Source organism: Oncorhynchus gorbuscha, linkage group LG08 (genome assembly GCF_021184085.1).
Source record: "Oncorhynchus gorbuscha isolate QuinsamMale2020 ecotype Even-year linkage group LG08, OgorEven_v1.0, whole genome shotgun sequence".
NCBI classification, from domain to species: domain Eukaryota; kingdom Metazoa; phylum Chordata; class Actinopteri; order Salmoniformes; family Salmonidae; genus Oncorhynchus; species Oncorhynchus gorbuscha.
Window position 1 is genome coordinate 41,396,563 of NC_060180.1, and position 13,886 is coordinate 41,410,448.

General features: G+C 45.5%; 1 protein-coding gene across 10 annotated transcripts in view; it reads left to right on the forward strand.

Moving 5' to 3' along the window:
• Window positions 1-13,886, forward strand: part of LOC124041672 (transcriptional repressor p66 alpha-like) — a 48,877-nt gene that overhangs the window by 20,885 nt on the left and 14,106 nt on the right. For 7 of the 10 annotated variants that reach the window (XM_046359535.1, XM_046359527.1, XM_046359525.1 and 4 more), the window contains 2 exons: window positions 5,778-6,296; window positions 12,216-12,345. In XM_046359535.1, the coding sequence (XP_046215491.1) occupies window positions 5,778-6,296; window positions 12,216-12,345 (649 nt within the window). Of the gene's footprint in view, window positions 1-1,828; window positions 1,961-5,335; window positions 5,460-5,510; window positions 5,578-5,777; window positions 6,297-12,215; window positions 12,346-13,886 lie in introns of those variants that run through there. The other 3 variants (XM_046359530.1, XM_046359531.1, XM_046359533.1) reach the window with 3 other exon arrangements.

The window sequence follows — 13,886 nt, forward strand, 5'->3', positions numbered from 1 at the left end:
TAGCATTGGACATAGGTTTAACAGGGTAAAGCCTAGGGTGAAAGGCCAGACTTTTGGCTCCTCTGTGTTGGCCCTGACCCCATACAGTCACAGGACTGACTAAAGGTGTCTTCATGCTTCCCAACCAAATGAGTTTGTGCATATATTATGATGACATTTTGTGACGTTTTGGACTTTGCGAAGGGTTTTTTGAGCTATCCGGACACATGACATTTATTCTTGAGGCAAGCTAAAAAGTCTAGGCCCCTTCATCGGTGATTGGTCAACAGTAGGGATTCTTCAATCAAGTCTTTCTTGTCATTCAAGGAGGTGACTAGTTTTAATGCAACAACAAAAAATGTCATTGTGAAATACTGCAACAGACATCTTAGTTAGATGTAAAATTGAGTGACTGAGATCTCCTCCGCGGAAACGTCAAAATTGATGACATTTCTCGAGTTATATTAAATTATTTTGGACTATTTTGAGGAAGAGTATATTAGGTATGGCATCTCAAAATGGGCAAACAGTACTATTGCACCTTTTTTCATTTTTTTCAAGCAAAGGTCTTTTAAGGGAGTATGCGAGCACATTGAAGCATGCTGATGCCTTAAGACTTGGACGATCTGCCGCTCACCCTCAGTACGTAAAACCCCATCTCATCCGTTAGCCGATTAATTAGGCAGAAAGGGTTATTAAGACTGTCTTCATATGTGACAAAAAATGTGTCTTTTTGTCTGTCATTATAGGCCTAAAATCTAGTCTGAAAGAGAAGATTAGACATACGGTTTAATACATAGAGAAGGGTTTCACATGTGTTTTAGAGGAGCTTTATGTTGGCAAAATGCCAGGCCCAACCATGATTCTAGAGCTATCATAACGTGTGGCTCTGCATAGATCCTTTGAGATGGGTCGAATCCCGCAGTGCGGATTGAAAAATGTCTTCTCACCAGGGTTACGGTCTGTATTGGTGAGTAAACAGCAGGCTGAAGACTGATGTGGCTGCAGATGACTGCTGCTGAGATTGAGTTTTTTGCTGATTATCTGATCTTGGAAAATCAGCAATATCATTGCAAGCATACCTACATCTGTATCCAATAGTTGGAATCAACCTGTCAAGTAGCCTGTTTCCTGTTTTCTCCATGTCGTGTGTTGATGATGTCCTAAAGTTGATACTTGGATATCAGGAACAAAATTATATAGATATGATACTCAAAACAATCTTCAACATCTTGTCTACAATTAGGCCTAGTTGGACAGGGACGTACAGAGATTGGGTGAATAGCGGGGTAAACAAAAATAGTATAATTTGGTCAGGAAGGACAAGATGTCACGGAGACAAAGGACTGTGATTCAGATGGAGACGCTGTGTTAACTTCTATTGGTTGGTGGTGGTTGTGCAGACACCCTCAGCGTAATCTGCAAAAGTCTGGTTTTCAGGGAAAAAGGAAGAGACCCTGTAACGCAACTTCTGCTTTTGGATGTGGCTCGTTGTTTGCAGTCCCCGGTGAAACATGTTGCTTTTGGACGTGCCTCGCTGTTTACAGTCCCCGGTGAAACATGTTGCTTTTGGACGTGCCTCGCTGTTTGCAGTCCCCGGTGAAACATGTTTCTTTTGGACGTGCCTCGCTGTTTGCAGTCCCCGGAGAAACATGTTGCTTTTGGACGTGCCTCGCTGTTTGCAGTCCCCGGAGAAACATTTGGACGTGAAACAGGTTGCTTTTGCTCGTTGCTGTTTGCAGTCCCCGGTGAAACATGTTGCTTTTGGACGTGCCTCGCTGTTTGCAGTCCCCGGAGAAACATTTGCTTTTGGACATTTGCTTTTGGACGTGCCTCGCTGTTTACTGTCCCCGGAGAAACAGGTTGCTTTTGGACATGCCTCGCTTTGTCACATATTTGTCACTTGTGCTGAATACAACAGTGAGATTACAGTGAAATGATCACTTACAAGCTCTTACCCAACAATGCAGTTTTAAGAAAAGTAAGTGTTAAAGTATTTACTAAAATATAAACTAAAGTTAAAAAAAAGAATATATATATATATATATATATATATATATTAATAATAATAAAGGAATAATAATAATAAAGGAAATAGAAAAATAACTTTGGGGTAGAAGCTGTTAAGAAGCCTTTTGGACCTAGACTTGGTAGCAGAGAGAACAGATTAGGGTGGCTGGAGATGTTGGCAATTTTTGTGGTCTTCCTATGACAATGCCTGGTATAGATGTCCTGGATGGCAGAAAGCTTGGCCCCAGTGATGTACTGGTCTGTACACACTACCCTCTGTAGTGCCTTGCGGTCGGAGGCTGAGAAGTTGCTATATCAGGCAGTGATGCAACCAGTCATCTGATCAGGGGACCCATGCCAAATCTTTTCAGTCTCCTGAGGGGGAATAGGCTTTGTCATGCCCTCTTCACGTCTGTCTTCGTGTGTTTGGACCATGGTAGTTCGTTGGTGATGTCGACGCCAAGTTTCTTGGAAGGTCTCAAACTTGCTCCACTACAGCCTTGTTGATGAGAATAGGGGCGTGCTCGGCCCTCCTTTTCCTGTAGTCCACGATCATCTCCTTTGTCTTGATCATGTTGAGGGAGAGGTTGCTGTCCTGGCACTGCACGGCCAGGTCTCTGACCTCCTCCATATGGCTGTCTCGTTGTTGTCAGTGATCAGGCCACTGTTGTGTCATCAGCAAACTTAATATTGATGTTGGAGTCGTGCCTGGCCATGCAGTAATGGGTGAACAGGGAGTACAGGAGGGGACTGAGCACACATCCCTTAGGGGCCCCCATGTTGAGGATCAGCGTGACAGATGTGTTGTTACTTATCACCTGGGGGCAGCCCGTCAGGAAGTCCAGGATCCAGTTGTAGAGGGAGGTGTTTAGCACCAGGGTCCATAGCTTAGTAATGAGCTTTGTGGGCACTATGGTGTTGAACGCTGAGCTTTAGTCAATGAATAGCATTCTCACATAGGTGTTCCTTTTGTTCAGGTGGGAAAGGGCAGTGTGGAGTGCGATAGAGATTGCATCATCTGTGGATCTGTTGGGGTGGTATGCTAATTGGAGTGGGTCTAGGGTTTCTGGGATAATGGTATGACCAGCCTTTCAAAGCACTTTTTGGCTACAGACGTGAGTGCTACGGCTCAGTAGTTTAATTAGGCAGGTTACCTTGGTGTTCTTGGGCACAGAGATTATGGTGGTCTGCTTGAAACATTTTGGTATTACAGAATTGGTCAGGGAGAGGTTGAAAATGTCAGTGAAGACACTTTCAAGTTGTCCCTCTCCTTGAAAGCGGCAGCTCGACCCTTTAGCTCAGTGCGGATGTTGCCTGTAATCCATGGCTTCTGGTTTGGGTATGTACATACTGGCACTGTGGGGAAGACGCCTGCTACGTTAGGTTATTGTGCAGAGGCCTGATTGTGTGTTGTTATTGGCTGATAACTGTTGTATAAGAGAACCAGCGGTCAACTTCCAAAGGTGATGGTGGAGATGATGTTGGTGATGATAAAGATCATGCCGATGTAGACCTGGTAGCCTAGTGGTTAGAGCGTTGGGGTTGCTGGATTGATTCCCCGAACTGACGAGGTAAAAATCTGTCGTTCTGCCCCGGAGCAAAGCAGTTAACCCACTGTTCCCCGGGCGCCGAAGACGTGGATGTCGATTATGGCAGCCCCCCACAACTCTCTGATTCAGAGGGGTTGGGTTAAATGCGGAAGACACATTTCAGTTGAATGCATTCAGTTGTGCAACTGACTAGGTATCCCCTTTTCTCTTTCCTGTGTGTAGCGAAGGGGGAGAGCTTTCTGATGGACCTATCATCTTGGTGGATGTGTGTGAGCTGCCATAGAGATGTAACCTGATACATGTCTGCCATTACGTCATTCAGAACCTTCCCTGTTAAAAAGCTGAACTGCCCTTGGGCCGGCTGCTGACGGGGTCAACTTCCACTACACTCTATAGACAGTGACACTGCACTTTTCACTGTAACAATAGGATCAAATAGACTTTAAACCAGGGAAATGAACTAAATATACTTTAAAATGACTGAAGCCAAACGGTGTAGAAATGATAATGGACTTACGTTCATAGACAGTCAGGGAGCATCGAAAATGAGTTTGACACTAATCGAAAGTTAGTTTTGCGTTTTCTGCCCTAATAGATGAGTTTAGGATTTGAGGAGGGTGAGCTGATCCTAGACCTGTGCCTTGTGGGCCCTACTGCCTAGTGCCTACAGAAAAGTTCTACCCAGAGTTGTAGTCTTGACAGCAGCAGACATGAGTGTGCTTCAGTATTTTGGGCGATTTATTCCTCCCTCCTTCTCTTTTTTTTCTTCCCTCATCTTCCCGGCAGACGTGTGTTTTGGAACGCTACCTCCCTCAACCCCCCCCCCCCCCTTCCTCTCGTCTCCCCGCCCCCTCTCTCACTCCCTATCCCTAATACAAGCATCTGTTAGTGTAGAAACTGAGTTTCCGTTCTGGCCCTCAAAGGGTTAAAAACTGCTTCAGCCTCACTGACACACACACACACACACACACACACACACACACACACACACACACACACACACACACACACACACACACACACACACACACACACACACACACACACACACACACACACACACACAAATCACTCGCCAACCGGTTTAGACTGGTTCTTAGAAAAAGTGCTTTGTGTCTCCCTATGAATCCTGGGAAGGGTCATGTGTGCCTCAGTGATGTCAGAGAGGTTGAAAACAACTTGAGTCGGCTTTCTTTTATCAGATGAGATGTGTGAGCGTGTCTGTGTGGCCCAGGTACAGCCATGAGTGTGTGCTGCATATTTGCCGCCATAACTACCCTGTTCTGAGAAAAGGAAAAAGGAGGGTGGTGAAAGGGTTAATGTGGCAGTTTTTTCCCGAAGCCGTAGCTTCCTGCGTCACTGGGCAGACAAGGGGCCTGAGTGAGTGAGTGTTCTGTTTATTTATGGAGGACAGCAGTGGGACCCCAGTCCACATGTATGACGCAGGACACAAATCCTCACACTACTTTCTCTCTGTTTCTTACTATGACTGTGATTAGTCTCTGAGTATCTCCTACAGACAGTCTAGTCTTGTCTCAGTCTAGTCAAGTCTCTCAACTTCTTGTTTCCTGGCACCTCCTCTGTCTTGTCTGTTTCCCTGTGTGTGTGTGTGTGTGTGTGTGTGTGTGTGTGTGTGTGTGTGTGTGTGTGTGTGTGTGTGTGTGTGTGTGTGTGTGTGTGTGTGTGTGTGTGTGTGTGTGTGTGTGTGTGTGTGTGTGTGTGTGTGTGTGTGTGTGTGTGTGTGTGTGTGTGTGTGTGTGTGTGTGTGTGTGTGTGTGTGTGCGCGTGCGTGTAAACGGGAGGTAGGGATTAAGACCCGCTAGCATCTGGGTAGTGGGCACCAAGGTGGTCATGTGTGTTCCAATCCCATAGCCATCGGTCGCATTGACAGACAAGGGAGAGGAGAGAGAAAGAACTACTGTAAGTCTGTCTCTATTCTGTTCCACAGGACAACATCGGGAGCCCACTTAGCGAGCTTAATAGAGAGGGACTGAATCTGGCGTTGTGTTTTGCCTCTGTCCTCAGTAAATGCTTCAAGGTCAGCTGGGCTTTATGTCTAAAAAGGGATTCAAGGTCAGCTATGCCTGTCCAAGTTCTATAGACTTTATGTTTTACAACTGATTTGAGGTCAGCTATACCCATCCTGGTCCAAGGCTATGTGCTTTACTGTCTATTGTTGTCAGCTTTGTCTATTCAAGTGAATGTCTGACCAAGTCTTCTTCTTCTGTCTCTTTGTAGGGGGATGTCTGAGGAGGCTGTTCGCCAGACGCGCAGTCAGAAGAGGGCGCTAGTGAGAGAAGTCCCTCCCACTGAGTCTGACTGCAAGAAGCCCAAACTAGACCGGGCAGAGACTGGAGCTCCAGACCAGGATGATGAGAGCTCAACTAAACGAAAACCACAACCCGAAACCACAAAAGATGACCTAGACCAGTTTAAACATGTGGTCAAGCCTGAGAAGGCACCAGAACTACCCAAGGTAAAATTATCGCTAGTGTTACCATCCCAACCAGCAAAGGAGCCAGAGCGGGACTGGGCCCCGAAACGGTCAGACCCAAGCTTAGACAACCGGACTGAGAGGAATGACCACAGCGACCAGGTCAGGGTGAAGAGTGAGGTGCCTCTAGATGGGCGGAACAGGACCGTGAAGTCGGAACCGATGGTGGCTAGTGGTATGATGACTGCAACGGAGGTGAAGGCTACCATTAAAGTTGAGGTCCAGACAAGAGAGCAGGCGCTGGACATGAGCACCTCTAGAGGGTGAGACCACACTATTTATTATCTTAAAAACTGATGTGAGATCAGCTCCTTTTACTATAGTTCTAGTACCATTTACTCTATGCCATTCAAAACTGACTTGAGGTCAGTTTCCCTGTCTACTCAAGTAGTTTCAAGATTAGTTAGTTTTAGAATTCTGTTCTGACTGAAGTCAAGTCTTTAAAACCTGTTTGGTGTGTGGTGGGGGGGAGAGGGAGGGGGGCATAGTGTGAGATCAATGAGAGTATGTTTTTAAGAAGATTTTGTCATTGTTATCTAAATTGCTTTTATTGAACGGAGTACCTATTATTGGGGGGGTGCAGTTTAATTTTATTTTATTTTAATTCAAAAGAAAACTTCCTTCAAAACTTCCAGTGTCTGGCCCTCCCTCCATTTCCCCTGTCACCACCTGAACCCTAAAACTCCACTCCACAAAATGAAGCCTGTGTTGTCACAAACCGGTTCCAACCAGCCGTTGCCGTGGTTTCCACTGTGGAAGGAAGGGGGGGGGGTGAGAGGCAGGGTCACGTGATGATGCCTGAGTGGAGGGTCATGTGACCTGCTTTGGATGAGTGATTAATCCACAGGAAGTGGTAATGGGGCGACACACACACACACTCTTAAGGTGCTAAGCCCTGGGGAGGAGAAGGCTGTGTATTGTAATGCCCACTTCTGAGGATTGACAATCTGTCTCATTAGAGTTCATCATTTACTCTACATTTAACCTTCATTTTCCAATCTAAACTGGGTTATTCATATCCATAAAAGTTTACAGCAATCCACATTTCATTGATGCTGATCAAACTCAAACAGAATGTCATTAGACTAGCGGCAACTGGCAAGCCCACAGAAGGTTCTGGACCCAGGTCGAACATACAACAGATATAAACTGGTAGCCTTCCAATACAAACCCTGCTACTCCTTAACAAATCAAATTGATTTGTCACGTGCAGAATACAATGGATGTAGAATTGACCATGAAATGCTTACTTACGAGCCCTTTCCCAGCAATGCAGAGTTAAGATATATGACAATTTGCAACAACAACAATGAAGATACTAACACAATAAAATAACAATAATATACTAGGAGTACCGGTACTGAGTCAATGTGCTGGGGTTATGAGGTAATTGAGGTAATACTGTGTGTACATGTAGGTAGGGGTAAAAGTGACGAGGCAATCAGGATAGATAATAAACAGCAGCAGCAGAATAATGGCGCCGGAGGGGATAGCTGCCGTTTTACGGGCTCCTAACCAGCAGTGCTATTTTGTTTGTAACTCATTTTGTACATAATGTTGCTGCTACCGTCTCCTATGACCGAAAAGAGCTTCTGGATATCAGAACAGGGATTACTCACCTCGAACTGGACAGAGATTCTTTCTTTAATGAGTCCGACGCGAAGGATTACCCGAGACCAGGCCCAAATCCCCGTCATCAGCTTGAAGAAATGATGGAAATACAGGGGGCTGGTTGCCTTGTGAGAATTAATTGGCTAGTGGGTAAACCGCCTTTACCATCCGTTCAATTGGCCAATGTGCAATCACTGGAAAACAAAAAGTGGATGATCTTCGATCGGGACTATACTACCAACGGGACATTAAAAACTGTAATATCTTATGTTTCACCGAGTCGTGGCTGAACGACGACACAGAGAATATAGAGCTGGCTAGGTTTTCCATGCATCGGCAGGGCAGAGCAGCTTTGTCTGGAAAGACGAGGGGCAGGAGTGTGTGTCTATTTGTCAATAACAGTTGGTGCGCAATGTCAAATATGGAATAAGTCTTGAGGTATTCCTCGCCTGAGGTAGAGTACCTCACGATAAGCTGTAGACTACACAATCTACCAAGAGAGTTTTCATCAATGGTATTCGCAGCCATCGATCTACCACCGCAAACCGATACTGGCACTAAGACCGCACAGAAAGAGCTGTATAAGGCCATAAGAAAATGCTCATCCAGAAGCGGCGCTCCTAGTGGCCGGGGACTTTAATGCAGGAAAACTTAAATCCGTTTAACCTCATTTCTACCAGCATGTCACATCTGCAACCAGAAGAAAAAACAGAGACTCATACAAAGCTCTCCCTCACCCCCCATTTGGCAAATCTGACCATGATTCTATCCTCCTGATTCCTGCTTACAAGCAAAACTAAAGCAAGAAATACAAGTGACTCGCTCAATATGGAGGTGGTCAGATGGAGCAGATGCTATGCTACAGGACTGTTTTGCTAGCACAGACTGGAATGTGTTCTGGGATTTATCCAATGGCATTGAGGAGTATAGCACCTCAGTCACCGGCTTCATTAATAAGTGCATTGACAATGTCGTCCCCACAGTACGTACATATCCCAACCAGAAGCCATGGATTACAGGTAACATCTACACCGAGCTAAAGGCTAGAGCTGCCGCTTATAAGAAATCGCACTATGCCCTCAGACAAACCATCAAACGGGCAAAGTGTCAGTACAGGAATAAGATTGAATCCTACTACACCGGCTCTAACACTCGGTGGCTGTGGCGGAGCTTGCAAACTATTACGGACAACAAAGGGAAACCCAGCTGCAAGCTGCCCAGTGATGCAAGCCTACCAGACCAGCTAAATACCTTTTTTTTATGATCGCTTCTAGGCAAGCAACACTAAAGCATGCATGAGAGCACCAGCTGTTCCGGATGACTGTGTGATCACGCTCTCCGTAGCCGATGTGAGCAAGACCTTTAAACAGGTTAACATTCACAAGACCGCAGGGCCAGACGGATTACCAGGACGTGTACTCAGAGCATGCGCAGACCAACTGGCAAGTGTCTCATTGACATTTTCAACCTCTCCCTGAACGAGTCTGTAGTACCTGTTTCAAGCAGAACACCATAGTCCTTGTGCTCAAGAAAGCAATGGTAACCTGCCTAAATGACTACTGCCCCGTAGCACTCACGTCGGTAGCCAAGAAGTGCTTTGAAAGGCTGGTCATGGCTCACATCAACATCATCATCCCAGAAACCCTAGACCCACTCCAATTCACATACTGCCCCAACAGATCCACGGATGATGCAATCTCTATTGCACTCCACACTGCCCTTTTCCACCTGGACAAAAGGAACACCTATGTGAGAATGCTATTCATTGTCTACAGCTCAGCTTCAACACCACAGTGCCCTCAAAGCTCATCATTATGCGAAGGACCCTGGGACTAAACACCTCCCTCTGCACCTGGACTTCCTGATGAGCCACCCCCAGGTGGTAAGGGTAGGCAACAACACATCTGCCACGCTGACCCTCAACACTGGTGCCCTTCAGGGTTGCGTGCTCAATGCCCTCCTGCACTCCCTTTTCACGACTCCAATACCATCATTAAGTTTGCCAATGACACAACAGTGGTAGGCCTGATCACCGACAATGATGAGACAGCATATCGGAAGGAGGTCAGAGACCAGTGTGGTGCCAGGACAACAACCGCTCCCTAATATGAGCAAGACAAAGGAGCTAATCGTGGACTACAGGAAAAGGAGGGCCGTTCAGGCCCCCATTAACATTGACGGGGCTGCAGTGGAGCAGGTTGAGAGTTTCAAGTTCCTTGGTGTCCACATCACCAACAAACTATAATGGTCCAAACACACCAAGTCATGAAGATGGCACATATTTTTGCCTTTAGGAGACTGAAAAGATTTGGCACGGGTCCCCAGATCCTCAAAGTTCTACAGCTGCACCACCAAGAGCATCCTGACTGGTTGTACCACCACCTGGTATGGCAACTGCTCGGCATCTGACCTTAAGGTGCTACAGAGGCTAGTGTGTACGGCCTAGTACATCACTGGGCCCCAGCTTCCTGACATCCAAGACCTATATACTAGGCAGTGTCATAGGAAGGCCCAAAAAATGTTCAAAGACTCCAGTCAACCAAGTCATGGACTGTTCTCTCTGCTACCGCACAGCAAGCAGTACCAGAGCACAAAGTCTTTGTCCAAAAGGCTCCTTAATAGCTTCTACCCCCAAGCCCCATAAGACTGCTGAACAATTAATCAAATGGCCTCCTGCACTATTTACATTGACCCCCCTGTTTTATTATCTATGCGTAGTCGCTTTACCCTACATGTACAAATGACCTCGACTAACCTGTATCCCCGCACATTGACTCTGTACCGGTACCCCCTGTATATAGCCTCCACATTGACTCTACCTACATGTACCAATGACCTCGACTAACCTGTATCCCCGCACATTAACTCTGTACCGGTACCCCCTGTATATAGCCTCCACATTGACTCTACCTACATGTACCAATGACCTCGACTAACCTGTATCCCCGCACATTGACTCTGTACCGGTACCCCCTGTATATAGCCTCCACATTGACTCTACCTACATGTACCAATGACCTCGACTAACCTGTATCCCCGCACATTGACTCTGTACCGGTACCCCCTGTATATAGCCTCCACATTGACTCTACCTACATGTACCAATGACCTCGACTAACCTGTATCCCCGCACATTGACTCTGTACCGGTACCCCCTGTATATAGCCTTGTTATTTTGTTACTTTTTATTAAATCTTTTACATTAGTTTATTTAGTAAATATTTTCTTAACCAACAATGCAGTTCAAAAAGTAGAGTTAACGGCTTGTAAGGTAGCATTTCACGGTATGGTCTAAAACTGGATAATTGACCCTCCTTTCTCAATACCCCCCGTCCCAAAAAACTATTTTTCATTAACACTCAATGACTTGATAATGTGCTATACATACAGTGCATTCGGAAAGTATTCAAACCCCTTCCCTTTTTCAACATTTTGTTACATTACAGCCTTATTCTAAAATGGATCAATTTACTTTTTCCTTCATCAGTCTACACACAAAATCCCATTTATTAAAAATAAAAAACAGATACCTTATTGGCATAAGTATTCACACCGTTTTCTATGAGACTCGAAATTTAACTCAGGTGCATCTTGTTTACATTGATCATCCTTGATGTATCTACAACTTGTGGTAAATTCTATTGATTGGACATGATTTGGAAAGGCACACACCTGTCTATATAAGGTCCCACAGTTGACAGTACATGTCAGAGTAAAAACCAAGCCATGAAGTCGAAGGAATTGTCTGTAGAGTTCCGAGACAGGATTGTGTCGAGGCACAGATCTGGGGAAGGGTAACAAAACATTCCTGCAGCATTGAAGGTCCCCAAGAACACAGTGGCCTCCATCCTTCTAAAAAATGGAAGACGTTTGGAACCCACAAGACTCTTCCTAGAGGTGACCAACAACACAATGGTCACTCTGACAGAGGTCCAGAGTTCCTCTGTGGAGATGGGAGAACTTTTCAGAAGGACAACCATCTCTGTAGCACTCCACCAATCAGGCCTTTATGGTAGAATGGCCAGATGGAAGCCACTCCTCAGTCAAATGCATATGACAGCCCGCTTGGAGTTTGCCAAAAGGCACCTAAAGGACTCTCAGACCATGAGAAACAAGATTCTCTGGTTTGGTGAAAACAAGATTGAACTCTTTGGCCAGAATACCAAACATCTCGTCTGGAGGAAACCGGGCACTATCCCTACGGTGAAGCATGGGGGTGGCAGCATCATGCTGTGGGGATGTTTATCATTGGCGGGGGCTGGGAGACTAGTTATGATAGAGAAAAAGAATGAAAATGAATGGCGTAAAGTACAGAGAGATCCTTGATGAAAACCTGTTCCAGGGCGCTCAAGACCAGTGCCAAGTATGTAGCGTCATATCCAAGAAGACTCGAGGCTGTAATTGCTGCCAAAGGTGCACCAACAAAGTACTGAGTAAAGGGTCTGAATACTTATGTAATATTTCAGTCTATTCATTATTATTAATTTGCCAACATTTCTAAAAACCTGTTTTTGCTTTGTCATTATTGGGTATTGTGTGTAGAATTAATCACTCTTTTCTCCTTTGATTAGCACTTTAAAGAGGGAGAAGTGTTCCCTGTCCCCAGACGATGACGTCATTGTCCTGTCGGACAATGACTCCTGCAGTCCGCCAATGAACGGCTTGAACCATCTCAAGGAGCTGAACACAGACCTACTTATGGTTAGTGAAAGAACTATACCAGTACCCTGAACTTGAGTCACTGTTTCTACCCAGTACTTAATCCTGCACCTTAGAGACTGATGCCCCATGTACATTGAACTGGTCCCTTTAATAATGTTAGTTTTTTACCCACTTCATATGAACAGCACATTCGGAAAGTATTCAGATCCATTCCCTTTTCCCACATTTTGTTATGTTGCCGCCTTATTCTAAAATTGATTAAATCGTTTTGAAATATACCATTTATACCAAGTATTCAGACCCTTTACTCAGTACTTTGTTGAAGCACCTTTGACGCTACAAGTGATGCACCAATATGACATTTTTGATATCCAATATTTTCCAACCCCGATACCGATATTTCAACTTTTTAGCGGCCTTTTAAGCATTCTAGTACAGTTTAAATAGTTAACGCACACACATGGACACAGCGGTCTAAGGCACTGCATCTCAGTGCAAGAGGCGTCACTACAGTCCCTGGTTCGAATCCAGGTTGTATCACATTCGGGCGTTATTGGGAGTCCCGTAGCGCGGCACACAATTGGTCTATCATCGTCTGGGTTTGGCCGGGGTAGGCCGTCATTGTAATTAAGAATTTGTTCTTAACTGACTTGCCTAGTTAAATAAAGGTTACACACACACATACCACACTGACCAAAAAGTTATTTTGTGAGGATTTACCTATGTCCCAATTACCAGTAAAACATAATCAAAACCCATTTCTTTCACTGTGCTGTTTCATTGTTCATTTGTTCAGTCTCAACCAGGATTTCATCATACATGTCAAGCAGTGAAGTTTCAGCTCTGTCTGTCCGTGGCCTCTTCTTCAGGTGCACACGGTCACTGTGTCTAACATTCCACGTAAACCCTTTCTTGTCTGCATCGAAGTAGTGGTCCTTGTACCTAGCATCGAGCATAGTTCACAGCCTGTGAACCATGCTCTTGTTCACAGCCTGTGAACCATGCTCTTGTTCACAGCCTGTGAACCATGCTCTTGTTCACAACCTGTGAACCATGCTCTTGTTCACAGCCTGTGAACCATGCTCTTGTTCACAGCCTGTGAACCATGCTCTTGTTCACAACCTGTGAACCATGCTCTTGTTCACAACCTGTGAACCATGCTCTTGTTCACAACCTGTGAACCATGCTCTTGTTCACAGCCTGTGAACCATGCTCTTGTTCACAACCTGTGAACCATGCTCTTGTTCACAACCTGTGAACCATGCTCTTGTTCACAACCTGTGAACCATGCTCTTGTTCACAACCTGTGAACCATGCTCTTGTTCACAGCCTGTGAACCATGCTCTTGTTCACAGCCTGTGAACCATGCTCTTGTTCACAGCCTGTGAACCATGCTCTTGTTCACAGCCTGTGAACCATGCTCTTGTTCACAGCCTGTGAACCATGCTCTTGTTCACAGCCTGTGAACCATGCTCTTGTTCACAGCCTGTGAACCATGCTCTTGTTCACAGCCTGTGAACCATGCTCTTGTTCACAGCCTGTGAACCATGCTCTTGTTCACAGCCTGTGAAACATGCTCT